This window comes from Glycine soja, chromosome 15 (assembly GCF_004193775.1).
Source record: "Glycine soja cultivar W05 chromosome 15, ASM419377v2, whole genome shotgun sequence".
NCBI classification, from domain to species: domain Eukaryota; kingdom Viridiplantae; phylum Streptophyta; class Magnoliopsida; order Fabales; family Fabaceae; genus Glycine; species Glycine soja.
Genome location: NC_041016.1, coordinates 27,517,586 through 27,536,224, shown reverse-complemented (window position 1 = coordinate 27,536,224; position 18,639 = coordinate 27,517,586). Strand labels below are relative to the sequence as shown.

At 33.1% G+C, this 18,639-nt stretch overlaps 1 protein-coding gene across 1 annotated transcript in view; it reads left to right on the top strand.

Annotated features, from left to right (window-relative positions):
• LOC114386621 (protein ENHANCED DISEASE RESISTANCE 2-like) overlaps positions 1-11,907 on the top strand; it is a 42,213-nt gene extending 30,306 nt beyond the window's left edge. Inside the window, exons 14-22 of the mRNA XM_028346651.1 lie at positions 904-1,100; positions 1,239-1,305; positions 1,811-1,980; positions 7,678-7,779; positions 8,161-8,208; positions 9,162-9,305; positions 9,391-9,486; positions 10,336-10,437; positions 11,745-11,907. Of these exons, the coding sequence (XP_028202452.1) occupies positions 904-1,100; positions 1,239-1,305; positions 1,811-1,980; positions 7,678-7,779; positions 8,161-8,208; positions 9,162-9,305; positions 9,391-9,486; positions 10,336-10,437; positions 11,745-11,837 (1,019 nt within the window). The 3' untranslated portion in view covers positions 11,838-11,907. The remainder of the gene's footprint in view (positions 1-903; positions 1,101-1,238; positions 1,306-1,810; positions 1,981-7,677; positions 7,780-8,160; positions 8,209-9,161; positions 9,306-9,390; positions 9,487-10,335; positions 10,438-11,744) is intronic.
• Positions 11,908-18,639: the final 6,732 nt, after the last annotated feature.

Below are 18,639 nucleotides of genomic sequence, written 5' to 3'. Positions count from 1 at the left end.
AAGTGGATCTTTTATTTGTTATTAACCTTGGACAATTAGCATCAGTGTATATCTCCATGCACAATGAGCCTTCTCTTTTAAACTTATTTGTGACAATTAAGCCACTTTCCAAATTGCTTCAAATTTAGTCTTTTATGAATGGACTAAACACATATAAATAGAGTGTCATTATGTAAGAGAGAAAGTGCTCCAAGAAGAAATCACCTCTACTTTATCAGCTCCAATGAGCAATTGACAAACATATTTAGTAAATCTCTCAAGGGATCTTGTGTTGACTACATTTGTAAAAAGCTTGGTTTTTGACATATATGATCTACCCTGATGGGGAGTATTAAAGATACACTTTTATTATATAAATAGGGATATATATAAAGTTTCCATGTCTACAACTTTGGGATTTCTTTTATTTTTTGTATCCTTAATTGTAGTCTTAGTTGTCTTTATTTGATTATAAATAAAGCATCATATGTGTGAGTAATGCACATTCAGGAAATCCTTTAGACAACATTGTAACCAAGTACTAATGGGGGTTAGTGGGTTACCCAACAATTTCATGCATTTTCTCAAGCCTACAAAAAATCCAGGCTTTAGTGCCAACTTGAGAATCAGAATATGTTGCAAAAATAACTCGAGAGATTAGCTCTCAACTTTGGATTTTTCTATAGAACTATTGAACCAATAAATCACAATTATATTGGGATAAAATAATGTAAATACAGAACTTCCAAATCAAGATAATAATATAAATATGTATAAATAATTAAATCGTAACAAATAAGGAAGTAGGGATTTATGGAAAGAACAAATTAAAACTTATTTAAATTTTTGTCCCTCTCAAAAGCACAAAAGAAATTATGAATGTTACTTGTTTGTATGTACTATTGATGTGATGTATAATGATAGGTCTAAAGGAATATATTGTAGCCAATCCGGCACTCCTCCAACAATATGCAACTACTATCCATTCCCAAATCTCCAATGCTTCTATGCCCAACCCTGAATTTGTAGATGCAGAAATCCAAGATGAGTTTTATGATGCAATTTCTGCTGAGTCATTATCATCTGATGAAGAAAGTGAAGAGGATAAGGAACTAGATCAGGTTTCCTTCTTCAATATACTTATCAACTACAAGAAAGTTTTAATTAGAAATGGATATTATTGTGTGGCAGGTTTGGAACAAAGAAAAGGTACTTCTTTTGTTAAGTTATATAAATTAATACCTTATCCAATTTGTTAGGGGCATAAAGTCAAACTAAAGAATGTTTCTTGGGCCATGACAACATTAGCTTTGAAGCGAACTACAGGTCAACCTTTGTTTCTTGTTATTTGTAAAGGATAGGGCTTAAGGGCAGTTTAGCTTTCTACGTACAATTCTTTTTATTTACATTATCCAATTCTGAAATACAACATGCTTTGTTTTAACATCAAAATTAAAGTTAATATGTATATTTGATTCCTGCAAAACAAATAATAATAAAAAATCAAATAGGAGGCAACACATCTAATAATACTAGCTATTACATGCTACTAATTTCGTATATATGTTGGAGTCTCCTTCATTTTATATTGTGTTCTTCTTTTGGTGTTTATTTCTTGCATTTTTGGTACAAAGATCTTTATCATCTAATTACTTGTCTAGTGGCTATTCTCTTGAGAAAAAGAAAAAAAAAGCTAGATTAAGAGATACTTGAATTTTAAGTAGGAGTATTGAAGTTACTTGAGCTTTTTAATTTCTCAATTCTCTTTTTATTCTTTTTACCATTCAGACTTTTAATCTAGAATACTTAGTAATTCTGCTTGCAACTATAGGTCTAAGCAAAGAATTAGACCCCGATGCAAGTTCTATTACAATTGATGTGAGTGGCAAGTTCGGCTCTTTGTGCAAAGGTGTTGATGAGAATGACACAAATTGTTGGACTTCTCCTAGTGGTGAAGGATTTATGATTAGAGGAAAGAACTATCTAAAAGATAATTCTAAGGTGAGTTAACCATTTAAATTCATTGAGTATATGTTGGAATCATGGGACATGATTATGGTGTGGTTTGCCTTCCTAAACAAATGATAATGATGATGATACCAACAGATTTGAAGACTTGTGATATATTCAAATCAATAAGTGTTTTAATTCTTTGGAGGGAGATTTGTGAGTGAACTTACTATAGTATAAAATAAAAGGGTGATAAACATTTATTTAGTGATTTTTTATCAAATTTAAGTATGAAAAAGGTGATGGTACTCACAAACCAAGAAGGGGCTAGGTGAATTGGTTTTCGAAACAAAGTAAACTTTTAAAACCAGAGTTGCAAAAACATCTTTTGTACGGATCGTCTCACAAAACTTTCATAAACCAAACTTAATCAATCAACCCTTTACACAAGATCATTGTTAAAGTTCTTTCTTCCGAAAAAGATATTTTCTTGAATCTTTAGTAAACTGATTAAGACTAGAATGAGAAAGAAAGATAAGATCAACAGAAGAAATACACAATCTTTTTATACTAGTTCACTCTCTATCACTAGAGAAGCTAATCCAGTTATCTAATCCAAACTCAAATTAGATTTTCACTATGCATATAGAATTCTTACAAGCAATCAGAAGCAATCTCAGTTCCCATCCCAGAAAAAGGGACTTAGGCACCCAACACTAGGGTCCTCTGTGAATAAGAGCCTAAGAGAAACCTACCCTTAGCCCAAACTAGAAACACTTATTCTAGCATGCTTTCAAAAACTCATGCACAAACAAGAGATGTGTAAAACCATACATGAAAACTAGAGTTAAAGATAGACACAACCTGATCAATCCTTTCTGCAAAACCTTGCTTGACTGAATAAGGTGGCTTCTTGAACTCAAGAAAGTAATACAACTCACTTATCACAAAATATCTTCACCATCAAAAGATTTGAAGTTATGAGTTACTTTTTTCTAAGCACTTTATTCTCTTCTTTCTTTAACTAATAACAACACGTGATCCAAGCTCTTCAAAAGCTCAAAATGTTGTGTTGTTAGAGAGAACACAAGGTGGTTATTTATAGAGAAAATAATTATAATTTCCTGTAATCGATTAAATCTATAATGTGATCGATTAATTGAATGATGTAATCGATTAGATTATCTTTTTAATCCATTAAAGTGTTCTTCCCAAAAACTGGAAACAACTCAAGAACAATGTAATAGAATAGATACCTAAAGAAATCGATTATATCACATTGTAGTCGATTAAAGTAGAGACTCTTGAATAAATCAATCAATGTCTCAAAAATAATTGTGTAATCGATTATAATAAGGCTGTAATTGATTAAACCGATAAAAAATGTATCTGTGCAAGCTCAAGACAACTTGTGTAATCGATTACGATAAGGATAAGGCTGCAATCGACTGAAAAAAAATAGTTTTTCCTTATGAATAATTAATAATGTTTGAACAATTAACAACTCACTATTTACTTTCTTAATAAACAATGTTTTGTCAACTTGGTCTCTAGTGAAAGATTACTCAATTAGAAAACTGCTCAATCTATCATACCATGACCTTGGTGCTTGTTTCAATCCATATAGATCCTTTTCCAGTCTATATGAACAGATTCTTCCACACTTAGAGTTTTCCTATTGAATACTCACTATGCTTTACTATGCAATGAGTAACCAAGAAAAATAGTCTCATCGGCCTTTGCATCAAATTTACCAAGACTCTTTACCGTTGTTTTAAACAAAACATTTGCAACCAAAAAATCTTAGGTGAGATATATTTGGTTTTCTTCCTTTATATAGTTCATAAGGAGCTTTCTTTAAAATAGGTGTAATAAGTACTATGTTCAAAGTGTAGCAAATAGTATGTATAGTGTCAGCCCAAAAGTACTTAAGTAACTTTGTTTCATTTAGAAGGTTTCATGCACGTTCTTCAAGGGATCTATTTTTCCTCTCCACAACACCATTTTGTTGGGGTGTTCTTGGAGCAGAAAAATTGTTGTGAATTCTATTTTCTTCGCAAAAGTTTTCAAAAGACTTATTTTGAAATTCAGCTCGATGATTACTTCTAAGTGAAACAACGTCGGGACCTTTTTCCTTTTGAATAACCTTGGCAAGTTTGCGAAAAGCATCAAAAGCTTCATTTTTGGTTTTCAAAAACAAAGTCCATGTGAACCATGAGTAATCATCTACTATAACTAAGCCATAGTAATTACCACCCAAACTCATTGTTCTATAGGGACCAAATAAATCAATGTGAAGTAGTTCAAGGGGTTTTGAGGTAGAAACAATGTTTTTAATTTGAAAAGATATTTTAACTTGCTTCCTTTTTTGACAAGCTTCACACAATTTATTTTTTTCAAACTTGAGTTTTGGAAGACAAATTACTAAGTCTTTTCTAACTAAATGATGCATGTTCAATGTTTAACATATAGATATTACATATCCTTTTGCCAATATGGACAATCTCACCAGACATAGCTTTACTAATAAGACAACAATTCTTGTTGAAATCAATTTTGAAGCCTTTGTCACATGGTTGATTAATGCTCTTGAGGTTATGCTTTAGTCCATCATCATATAGAACATTCTTTATCTGTGTTTTGTACTGATTTCCAATATTTCCTTCTCTTATAATTTTCCCTTTATTGTTGTCTCTAAAAATAACATATCCTCCTTCTTTTGAGATAAAGTTAGTGAGTTTGAACTTGTCACCCGTCATGTGCCTAGAGCAACTATCCAAGTACCATAGTGAGTCCCTTGCTTTTAGGCACACCTACAAGACAAAATCAATGATAGAGAGGTGGTACCCAATTTAAGTTGGGTCCAATGGGGTTAATTTTCACAAATAAATCTTTTGGAATTCAAATACGTTTTCCTCTAGGAACATCAAATCTCCTAACATAGCATTTATATGATGTATGTCCTCTTTTCATGCAATAATGACAGGTCTTTACATTTTTCTTAGAATGCACTATGTTCTTCTTTTGAGGATACAAACTCAGTTTTCTTGGAAAGGTAGTTTGCTTATTATACCCTAAACCAGTCTTATTAGTAGTATGCTTTTGCACACTGAGCATGTGATTGAGATCATTCTTTCCTTTGTTTAGTTTTCTAAAACGATCTTTAAGACAGGAAAGCTCAGTTTGCAACTTCATAAGTTCAGCATAGTGATCCTTTTTGAGATTTTCAAATTCAATTTGCAAAGACTTGTAATCATCCATGTTAAAAGAAGTAAAGGTACTATCACAATTAGGGGCTTTATAGCTTGAAAAAACTTTCTCATTTTCTTGCTTTAATTTATCCAGCTCACTCTGAGTTGAAGCCAATTTAGTGAGATGTAATTTTAGATTGCTTTTTAGCTTTTTGTTTAACACAACAAGCCTTTGAGCTTCTTCATGTATTTCATTAAATGCTTCCAAAACTTCTTCAAGTTTAGGATTTACCTTAGTTTCTTCAATGGTTGATGAGTCATCCATTGACTTTCCCATTAAGCATACATTTGCTACTTCTTCATCACTAGAAGAGTCGAAGGATGTAGATGCATTATCTTCCCACGCTGTGTAGGCTTTCTTTTGTTTTCTGTCCTTCTTTCCTTTCTTTTCACCAACTTGTTTTCTTAGGTAGATAGGACATTCAAATTTGATGCGACCTTAGTTACCACATTTGAAGCATGTGAAGTTGTTGTTGTTGTTCTCAATTTTCATGGAGGATTTAGAGAATTTTTTGTCTTTGGACTTGAGAAATTTTCCAAACTTCTTTACCATTAGGTTGAAATTCTCTGCCTTTTCCTCACTGTTGGAACTGTCCTTGTAATCTTCCTTTGAGGAGTTAACTTTGAGTGGAATTCCTTTTCTTTTCTTTTCTATTTCTTCTACATGAGATTGTTGAATCATTTCATGTTCATATGCAATCAATTTACTGATGAGAGCTTCCATCATCATATATTGTAGCTAAGTCCTTGGATTCCTTGATTGTTGTAATCTTTGATTCCCAAGTTCTTGTTAGACTGTTGAGGATCTTGATGTTCAGCTCATCATCTTCAAACATTTTCCCAGACCAAGGAGATGATTCACAATATGAGTGAATCTTTGGTTTATCCATTCTTAATTCAGAACGCTTCATATTCGGATACAAGAGTGTGCTTTCTTGCTCTTCTCACATCCACTATGCCTTCATGAGTGACTTCAAGCTTATTCCGAATTTCCTTTGCACTTTTCCACCTTGAAGTACGAAAGAATTCATCAAAAGATAAACCAAAAGTTAAGATGTTTTTAGCTTTTTTATCATCTTTCAACTCATCCCATTCTTTAGGTACCAATTCACCATTCACTTCTTTAGTTGGTATAAAAGGACCTTTAACAATGGTATTCCATGCACGGGATCATTTGATTGAATAAAGATTTGCATTCTCTTTTGCCAAAAAGAAAAATGTTCATCCTTTATATGAACAGATTCCTACCCAAAAAAAGGAGACTTAGGCACCCAACACAAGGGTCCTCTGTGAATAAGAGCCTAAGAGAAACCTACCCTTAGCCCAAACTAAAAACACCTATTCTAGCTTGCTTTCAGAATTCATGCACAAATAAGTCATGGGTAAAACCATACACGGAAAACTGGAGTCAAAGATAGACACAACCTGATCAATCCTTTCCACAAAACCTTGCTTGACTGAATAAGGTGGCTTCTTGAACTCAAGAAAGTAACATAACTCACTTATCACAATCAAAAGATTTGAAGTTGTGAGTTACTGTTTCTAAGCACTTTTCTTCTCTTCTTTCTTTAACTAATAACAACAAGTGATCCAAGCTCTTCAAAAGATCAAAATGTTGTGTTGTTAGAGATAGCACAAGTTGGTTATTTATAGAGAAAACAACTATAACTGGCTGTAATCAATTAAATCTACAAGGTAATCAATCAATTCAATGATGTAATCGATTAGATTATCATTTTAATCGATTAAATTGTTCTTCTCAAAAATTGGAAAGAACTTAAGAACAATGTAATCAATTAGATACTCAAAGTAATCAATTAAAGTGTTCTTGTTCACTTCTGAAACACTTATAGAAAGGGAAGTAATCGATTATATGACATGGTAATCGATTAAAGTAGAGACTCTTGAATAAATCAGTCATTATCTCAAAAACAATTGTGTAATCGATTATGATAAGACTTTAATTGGTTAAACCAATATGAGACATAATTCTACAAGCTTAAGATAACTTGTGTAATTGATTACAATAAGGCTATAATCGATTAAAAAAGAGAGTTTTTCCTTCTGAAGAAATTTTTTATCTTTAGAAATTTTATTCTCCCTCACTCATAATAAGGCATGATGCACAAAAGATATGATATGGACTAAGATTCAACATTCAATATAACAATCAATATAAATACCACTCAAGAGTTGAGCATGTAAAAGACAAAAATTCTTCAAACTTCAAGCTCCAAGCTTAAGTCTTCATGTTGCTCCCTCTATCTCTAACAAAGTATAGCATTAGTAAAGCATCAAATTTTGGTTTGTCCCTTAATTTTTTTTCGATGATTAAACATTATAACATTTTAGGCATATTGGTAATTCAAACACCAATATTTGAAAGAACTAAATCTTTATATCTTAATCTATGGAAAAAGTGATGACAAAGGGCATTATATATTATTATTTTTTTTTGGCTAAACGTCATGGATATCATATGATATATCTCATGCAGGTAATTGGAGGTGACCCTCTTCTCAAGCTCATAGCAGTTGATTGGTTAAAAGTCGACAAATCTATAGACAGAATTGCACTACACCATAGAAGTTTGGTTCAGGTAAAATTGATACTGTAAGATTTTTTATATTCTTTTAATTCATGTAGATTGTTATGAATTAAGGTTTGTCAATTCTCAATTTGGATTAGAGAGATTGATTTAAGATTTTCTCAAAGCCATTAATCAACTCAAGCTTTTAAATTTCTCATTAGACTTTATGGGAATTAATTTCCTTATTAGTGTCTCTTCTAATATGGAACTATATCCATTCCTTAGTTTGGTTCTGTGAGCTTAACTTTGGTTTATTTCATGCCTTTTACAATTATGTGTAAGGTCAACCATATGGCTTAGCATGCCATTTGTATATTCCAATATTTTGAGATTCTTAATTGTTTTATATAAAAGTTATTACACTACATAATCCTTCCTTTCTAAATGCAGTCCGAAGCAGGGAAAAATCTCCCATTTGTCTTCGTACTCAATCTACAGGTAACAATATTATTGGCATTGTTTTTCATGCATGTTTTACCATGATGTGAAGTTTAATAAATGTGTTAGCATCACAAAACCATCCTTTGGTCTTTGGCATCATGTGTCCTTTTAAAATGGAATCACAACATAGCTGAATTAGGAACTAACTAGGGAAATATTTTAAAAGAAATAAGGACAAGTCCCAAAGAGCCAAGCAAACCATCCTCTGTTAGTTAAATTTTTTAATAGTTAGTATGTTACCCCCTAATTGCAATAAAAGAAAGGTAAGATACAAAATGGAGGGAGAAAATGTAAGGGAGGAGGATTGATTACCTTGTGCATCTTCATTATACATCCTTCATCTAGGTCTCTCAATATCATTGTAGGCCCACTCATTGTAATGTGTTAGGTTGGAATACATTCATTCCCATCCAGACCTTCACACTGTGAGATAATCCCAAGAAAGAAGCATGTTCATGATAAATTTTTGTTGGACCACGGCTTTACAACTTATGATTTTTGGTTTTCTGGTTCTTTAGTTTACCAAATAATCTTTTGCTTATAAATAGTATGAACCATGCAAAGGCATGTTATTTGTTGTAAATCTCTAACAAAAAACAAAAGTAGATTTTAAAAATGTGCATTGATGAATGCTCCTCACTGTGACCAAGAAACAAATGTTGGAAGCTTGGCTGACTTATTGAATACTGTAGGAAGCATAAATATATGGTTTTAACTGTAGATGTAATTTTTTCAGTTAAAATTATGAATATTTTATATGTTCAACTTTTTCTTAGTCAATCTCAGGTGTTGCTCAACAATGTCAAATTGCAATAGCTAAAGAGATCTTTGTATACATGAATATATGTAATTATGTACATAAAAATTAATGCAAACGGAAAATTTGTTTTATGCTTATAGTGATGGATCTGTTTATCAAGTTATATTTTTATTTTGACCATTGATCTTAGGTTCCAGCTAAACCAAACTACAGCTTGGTCCTATATTATGCATCTGACAGACCTGTAAATAAAGATTCTTTATTGGCTAAGTTTTTGGATGGAAATGACATGTTTCGGGACTCAAGATTCAAATTAATTCCAAGCATAGTTGAGGTGTGTGATTCTTTAAGATGATTCATATGCCTTTTTTATTTATTTTGTATAGCATTGAGCAACCAATGGTTTTCAACGGATGTAGGGATATTGGATGGTCAAGCGAGCTGTAGGAACAAAAGCTTGCCTACTAGGGAAAGCTGTCACTTGTAAATACTTTAAACAAGATAATTTTTTTGAGGTAAAGTTAAAGTAGCAAGTCAAGGAGTAAAATTCTAATATTATGCACAAATTTTAAACTTTCTACCTTTATGTGTATAGGATATATTCTTTGGTATTAGTTTGAGATTTAGAGTATTGAATTTTTCAATGATATTCCTTGGTTCATATTTGCCCATCAAATTCTTGTGCAATTTTTCGGTTGAAACTTATATTGCACATCTCTCCATACTTAAATAATTTATCACAGTTAATTTGAGAATTGTGTGCTAAACATAGTCCTTATTTATTGAATTAATAAAGACATAGATGAACATGAATGGTCTTTCTAACCATAAAACTACTCACTTCACAATATCCTTTACTCAATTCCATTTTTTTTTCTATATGACTAAATTATACAATAGTAGTAACACAACTCTTCACGTTTTCACTCTTCGTGAAAGCTAACATCCATGTTAGTTTATCATTTGAAAATAATTATAGATATGTGAGTCATGTACCCTATACACTCCCTTTAGGGAAACTAACTATGATAATAGTGGTGTTAAACTACACTACAATACAACATAGTTTTAATGGTGGTTTAGTGTACCAAACTTTCTATGATTTTCTTTGCAAATTTCAAGTCTCACTTTCAATCAACTAATGGCTCTTACTCTTGGAACCTTACCATTTACTTTTTACATAAGTTTGAATTTGCAGCTTGCCAATTGTTGAAGATTCCTAATTAAACATTGTTTAAATCATGTGTGCATGCAATAATATGCTAATTGGTCATGGAATTGAACTTCAATTTACCTTTAACTTATCTGCCATTGTCATAATTTCTAGTGGATTCCACTTTGATTACAATTTCTGTGTTATGCAGATAGATGTAGATATTGGATCATCCTCTGTAGCTAGGAGTGTCATTGGCCTTGTTCTAGGATATGTCACAAGCCTAGTTGTTGACCTTGCAATTTTGATAGAGGTATGTTCCTTTTGGTCATAATGTTATGGACAAACTATCCTTTTTTCCCATGCTCATTTCAAGTAGACTTGTGATTTTATGGAGAATGTGCAATTATGTGATTTCTTCTTTGGTGTATCTTCTAGGGAAAGGGATGCTCATATGATCTAGGGTCAAAGATGTTTATCTATACATTTTTTATGGGATAAGATTGTGTAATGTGACATCTCTTTGTCCCCCTACTCATGGTTTCCAAATGGAGTATAGATTAGTGATATGTGCAGAGATTACACAACTTTGTTGCATATTCAAGCTATAGAGTATCCGAATATGTTTGAGTAGCATGATATATGTTTACATGAGTCTTATTTATAATCACATATTAAGGTACAAAAAAAAATCATAAATACATAAGAATAAATCAAATACCTAAATTGTAGTAACTACATCGCTAATTTCTAGTAATAACTATTTACATATTTAGCATGTGTTAAATATGCCATCTATCACACACATCTATATTTCTGGTCTTTTTAGCTCTTGTATTTGGTGGGAATTCTAATGTCTATAATATTATTATATATAAAAAATAATGTACATACTACAGGCATCCTACTCATGATTTATAAGAAGATAATAGACCCCTTTTACAACATACATATATATCATTAATGACATATTAGGGAAAAAACAAAGAGGTGGGAAAGAAAAATAAAATAATGGAAAAATATGAAGAGTTTAATGGTGATGCATTGAATATTTAAAATTATTTTATATTGTCAACTAATCACAAATCACCGTTGGTATGACTTTTAAGGTGGTTATTGTAAAAGTCAACAAACTTATGATACATGGTGAGTTGTGATTGAATGACTATATAAAAATATTTTACACTGTCAGTGCATCAACTATTTTCTCAAATATGAATGACTAATAGGGAAGGTGTCGAGCATATGTTGATGTATTAATAATAAACTCCCAATAGAATAAGAATTTTATGAAAATTGTTTCCAAATCTAAGATATTCTTTTATCAGTATTAACAATAGTCATATCTCTTTTCCAAAAGTCAAATTATGAAACTAGCATTTTAAATTTTTTGTGTCCATACTTTTTGTTTCATAAGTTATTTTAGCTGAGAATCATTAAGTAAATATCATGAGAAAGAATGGCCACACAGAGTAGGCGTATTTGATTCCTTGTATTAAAGTATGTCCACATCTATTACATGGTAATGGAGTGTGGGCAATAATAACGAATGAATAAACTAAACTTTGATTCATCAACCTCCTCACATAATCCAAATATTTTTTGATGGCATATTTGTAGGCAAAAGAAGAAGGAGAGCTGCCAGAGTACTTACTTGGAACTGTCAGATTAAACCGCTTAAAACTTGAATCTGCTGTACCACTGGAGGCTTGAGGTGTCTAGTCACAAAGTATTAAATAATTTGGTTCTTATCTTTTATTTGGCTCAAATGTTTATAGTTACACAAAAGACTCAAATCAGAAATGATAGTATGGTGAATTTTCTGTTCAAGCATACAACTATTTTTGGTTTTCTTTTCTCCTTAGTGTCTCCCACATATTCAAGTTTGGTCCCCTCTATAATTTACTAACCCCTTGATTTGATTAATTTTTATATATTTATTCTAATTTTTTGGTTCACCTCTTATGAGTTTTCTCACAATCTTTGAATGTAAAATGGATTCACACTTGAGAATTGAGATTGCCCCACCCAACAATTTTTTTGCAAGGTTCAAACACTCTTAACATTGTAAGAGTCACTTAACTATATCTACAAATAATATATTAGTTGAGTATTTCCTTGCAAAGAAAAACAAAACATAAAATAATTGATTTTAAGATCAAAACATGAGAAAAACAACAAACATACAATAAGGATAGTATTTGATTTTACTTGAGCCATTAATTATATATTATGCTATAGTGAATTGATGTTAAATTTAAAATAAATGTAAAATTATTTTGTTACACAAAAATTGTGAATGTTATATATAGGAAAGGGATGTTAATTAGCCGCTTGACTCAATTCTCATAAGAAAAATAAGTTTTAGTTAGTATAAAAATATAGATTTTTTGTCTTGTGGAGCTTTGAGATTCTATGTATGGAATGGGCTAAAGCTAAATTCATTTACTACATTTGGTGTCTAGTATCTTTTTTTTATATCATTTAACAATTTAGTTTCAACTAATGTATAAGTTAATGACATTAAAAAATCATTTTTTTATTTAAGGTAAGAGATTAATTAATATCCCAACTATGTTTTTTTAATATAAAGGCCGTAGTGACTATGCTTCAAAATAGGATGAAGACATCCCAACTATGTTGGCACCCCTCCACCTAAAGATCATAAGCATGATTGATCGAGGCCGTACCCGAATCAAATAAACATTAAAAATGCAGTATCTAGAAAGTGATCCTAGGTCGTCTCCCAACGAGCAATGGTCAACCGAACATTCATAACAAATAGTAATAAAACAGTAACGAATTGGGGGGGGGGGGTTGTTTGTTTTTGTAAATTAAACAGCGAGCAAAAAAAATATCAAAATTAAAACACGTTGTTTCCCCTTGATTCACAAGCAAGTCTCTTATCCTAGGTTACGAGAAATTATCCTTTATCAATTCAACCACTTAATCCAACCCTAAATTAAATTACTAAGCGAAATTTAACATAAGGCATTCATTATGTGATTAAGCAACACATACACCAATTAATCATGAACAATCATTAAGCATGAACGTAAATTAAGCGTAGAGGCAATTAATCAAGCACTAAGCATGAATGGATTAATAGCAACAAATACAGAGTAATTGGTGAAGAGGAAAAATTGATCAGAATTTAATAGTAATAATAGAACCTCAAAGAGAGTTGTGTTTGATCCTCAAGAGAAAACAACGCTGGAGACTTAGCCTTCCATTAATCAGTAGAAAACGAAGAAAACTAGAATTACTCTTCAAAAACGAAAAAGAGACTAAAACGAATTGAGAGTAGCACTGTAAAACTAAAACAAAAGAGAGAGAGAGAGAGAGAGAGAGAGAGAGAGAGAGAAGAGAGCCTAAACTAGAACCTTGGTGCTGTTATATAGTTTTCAGCCCCAAAGCTTACAAATTTGTTTTAAATCCAAGCTCATAAATAAAATAAAATCTAGATAAGATAAGATAAGATCTAGATGAAATAATATTTAGATGAGATCAAATTTGAATAATATCTAGATAAGGTAAAATTTGATTGACTAAAATAGTCTGCTTTCTTCAAGTCCAAACCTAATTTTGGATTCAAGCCTAAGCCCAATTCTGGATTCAAGCCCAATTGCTTATAATTCTCCTGAAATTAAATTAAAAACACAAAATTAATCCAGTAGGCCCAAATGATAAAGCTGCATAATTAATTTGACAATTAAGGCTAGTAAGTAATTAAAATGGTAACAAAAAGGGTTAAGAAATATGAGAAAATGATGACACATCAAATCCCCTCACACTTAGCCTTTTGCACTCTTGGGCAAAATAAAAAAAACTAAGCAAGGGACAAATTCAGAGACACTAAAGAGAAACAAACAGACACAACAACAATTACATATTTCTCAATGAATCTCAAGGAATGAAAAAAATGGGTAACATCAAACATGAAGAGATCCAAAGAGTCAAGACATTTGTGAAAATCATCCAAGCAACCCAATCATGGCAAAATAATTTATCAGCTCAAGAATGAAAAGTGATAAAGCCTCACAAGATATACACTCTATCTCTCAAGTGTCTAGGCTACTATTTACCCTCAAAGCACCCATGAAAACCAACACCACATAAACTTGGCAAGATTCTAAAATTGACAATCAACCCATAAACACAAGCACATGAGGATCAAAAGGTCTTTTAATGTTGTAATGGGGCCAAGGACAAGGTAGGGAAAAATATGGAATAAGTAGCTAAATCCCAAAGGAATAGAGGAGCAATGGGGAATAAGTGCATATTAAGAAAAAAATAAGAAAACCAAAAGATAAAATTTAAACGCAAAGAGTAGAGCCAAGAGTCTCATCATTCTTTTTCCATTTAAGATATTATACACTCAACTTTATTGCTTTCTTTTTCTTTTTCTCGAATTGATTCAACTAATTTATTTTTTTGCACTATAGCATTTGAGAAATAGCATATCATTCAGCATGTCCAACATTTAACCAGTATACAATGTACATCAAGTATGGCCCAAAATACATCATGAAGCATAGCCAACGAAATATGTTATCCAACAAAACCCCCCACACTTATTCCCAAAACAATTCCAAAGCTCCAAAATTCCTTAAGGTTAAGGTGAGATCATGGTCTTTCACTTAAGGCTTGTAATGAGCTTAAAAACAAAGAAAGGGAAACATAGGCTCAAAGGGCTATCAAAGGGATTAATTCAAGGTAAGTCCATTTGGCTAGAGGCTTATTAGAACAAAATTGCCTAAATCATTTCCAAATATGCATGTGAATTAGGAAGCATCAACAAGAATCAAGCCAAGGCTATTGTGCAAGCAATCAATGGGGCAAAACACACCAAATGATTATGATGATGGCTCAAATTCTCACAAAGGTAAACTTATCACTTCCAAATTGAGCTTTCAAAACTATCATGACATGTAGAGGAAAAACAAGGACTTCAAATCACAAAATGTCAAGCGACTTTTATTTTCAAAACAATTACCCATTACTTGAACATATCCTATAATTCAAAGAAAAATATGGAAAGTTGTACATGCAAACAGAATTGTCCTAAAATATTAAACTAGAAACCCAACAAAACTAACAAAATTAACAAATTTAACACAACTAACAAAATTAACAAAACTAACAAAACTAGCCAAACCAAAGAACACTCCCCCCATACTTAAACAACACATTGTCCTCAATGTAGCACAAGTAAAAGATTAAAAGCAATTAAACCATCAAATAGAATCGGACAAATGTAATAAAAGTAAAGAAGGAGATAGGAAAAGAAAAACACCCTAAGTCATGGTGGAGGAAGAGTAGGGTGGAGTAAGGAAGTCTCTTCCACCACTACATCCACTAAAGAAGGGTTTGTGAGGAATGGCTTAAGTCGGTGTCCATTGACCTTGAAGCTCTTGTTTGTGGAGTCGCTTTTGATCTCAACTGTACCATAAGGAAAAACATTAGTAACAACAAAAGGACCAATCCACTTAGACCTCAACTTACCACTCATGAGTCCAAGCCTAGAATTATACAATAACACTTTTTGCCCAACCATGAAGTCCTTCTTAATTATCATGATATCATGGAACTTCTTGGTCTTTTCTTTGTAGAACTTGGCATTCTTGTACGCTTCTAGGCGGATCTCATCTATCTCACTCAGTTGCAACTTTCTTTCCTCACCAGCTTGATCCATAGAGAAGTTGCAGGTCTTCACTGCCCAATATGCTTTGTGCTCAATCTCCACTGGAAGATGACATGCCTTTCCAAAGACAACCCGATAAGGAGACATTCCTATGGGTGCTTTGTAGGTAGTCCGATGTGCCCAAAGAGCATCATCAAGCCTGGTACTCCAATCTTTCCTACTTGGCTGCACAATCTTCTCTAAAATTCTCTTGATCTCCCTGTTAGAAATTTCTGCCTGTCCATTGGTTTGGGGGTGGTATGGTGTGGATACCCTGTGTACAACCCCGTACTTTTTAAGCAAGGCATGCATTGATTTGTTGCAAAAATGGGTTCCTTGATCACTAACGATTGCTTTAGGTACTCCAAACTTGCAAAATAGATTAGATCTAACAAAATCTGCAACAACCTTACCATCATTAGTTCTAGTGGGCTTGGTTTCCACCCATTTTGAAACATAATCAATTGCAAGGAGAATGTAAACATAACCAAAAGAGACAGGAAAAAGGCCCATGAAATCTATGCCCCAAACATCAAACACCTCACATAATAGCATAGGTTGCTGAGGCATTTGTTGTCGCCATGTAAGTGCACTTCCTGCTCTCTGACACTGCTCACAAGTGCTACAAATCTTCCACGCATCTTTAAAGATGGTGGGCCAATAAAAGCCACAGTCAAGCACTTTTTGAGTTGTCCTTTGAACTCCCAGATGACCTCCCGGTGCGAAAGAATGACAAAACCACAGGACTGAGTCAGTCTCATGAGCTGGAATGCATTGTCTAATGACCTGATCACTGCACAATTTCCACAAGTAGGGATCCTCCCAAATAAAATTCTTAGCATCACTTTTAATTTCATCTTTTTGAGCTTTAGATGCTAAGGGAGGAAAAACAGAAGCAACTAAATAATTGACAATGTTAGCAAACCAGGGAGTAGAAAAAGAATCAGAAATACTATATAGTATATACAAATGATCATTCGAGAAATCATCCCGAATGGGTGAATCCTCATCAGACACACGTTCGATCCGACTCAAATGATCAGCAACTAAATTTTGTGCTCCACTCCTATCACGGATCTCCAAGTCAAACTCTTGGAGCCAGAGCATCCATCGGATCAATCTAGGCTTTGAATCAGCCTTCTTCAACAAGTACTTTAGAGCTGCATGGTCAGTATAAACAATAATGCGAGTACCAAGCAAATAAGAACGAAAGTTTTCAAGAGCAAAAACTATGGCTAGTAGCTTTTTCTCAGTAGTAGTATAATTCACTTAGGCAACATCTAAAGTCCTAAAAGCATAATATATCACCCCAGGCAATTTATCAATTTTCTGAGCAAGGACATCCCCCAATGCATAATTTGATGCATCACACATAAGCTCAAAAGGGGCTGTCCAGTCGGGTGCTTGGATGATGGGGGTGGTAGTCAGTTCTCTTTTGAAGCAATCAAAAGTCTCTTTGCATTTATCATTAAAGTCAAACTCCACCTCCTTTTGCAACAAGTTGGATAATGGAATGGCTACTTTGCTAAAATCTCTTATAAAGCGCCTGTAGAATCCTGCATAACCAAGAAAAGAACGCACCTCTTGCACGCAAGAGGGGTAAGGCAATTGTGAAATAACATAAATTTTTGCAAGATTTACTTCAATGCCCTTATTGGAAATAATGTGGCCTAAAACTATACCTTGCTCAACCATAAAATGACATTTTTCAAAATTTAGAACAAGGTTAGTTTCAGTGCATCTATTCAAAACCTTTTCCAAACTATCCAAACAAATATCAAAAGAGGATCCATATACAATGAACTCATCCATAAACACCTCTATGAAATTTTCTAAAAAATCACTAAAAATACGGATCATGCACCGCTGGAAGGTACCAGGGGCATTGCACAGGCTAAAAGACATCCTCCTATAGGCAAAAGTGCCAAAGGGGCAGGTGAATGTGGTCTTTTCCTGATCCTCAAGAGCAATAGTGATTTGTATATAACCAGAAAAACCATCAAGGAAATAGTAGTGAGATTTACCTGCCAGGCGTTCAAGCATCTAGTCAATGAATGGTAAGGGAAAATGGTCCTTTTTGGTAAGCTGGTTCAGCCTCCTATATGATGCAAGCTCCATTGGAGCTTGTAGGCCTAGGATCTTCTTCATCAATGGATTCCTTTGCTTCTTGGAAGATGAATGGCAGCGGAATGGAGAAAGGGAAAGAGAGAGGAGACGCCACTTCAAGGAGAAGATGAGTCTAGAAGAAGCTCACCACCATAGGAGGCCATGGATAAGAGCTTGGAGGAAGAAGGAGATGAATGAAGGGAGAGGGAGAGAAGAGCACGAAATTTTGTGCTCTAAATGAGCTTTGAAATCTGAAGTTTAATATTCAAATCATCAAAGTTGAAAAAAATGCACACACATGACCTCTATTTATAGCCTAAGTGTCACACAAAATTGGAGGGAAATTCAAATTTCACTTGAATTTGAAATTGAATTTGTGGAGCCAAACTTTGGAGCCAAAATTTCACTAATTATGATTAGTGAATTTTAGTTATGGTTCAGCCCACTAATCCAAGATCAATTCCAAGATTCTCCACTAAGTGTGCTTAGGTGTCATGAGGCATGAAAAGCATGAAGGACATGCACAAAGTGTGACTATATGATGTGGCAATGGGGTGTAGTAAGCAAATGCTCACCTCCCCCTCTAAAATTTAATTGGATTGGGCTTCTACCAATTCAATTAAATTTATTTCCAACCACACACATCAAATATCCACTTAGTGCATGTGAAATTACAAAACTACCCCTAATACAAAAACAAGTCTAGGTGCCCTAAAATACAAGGGC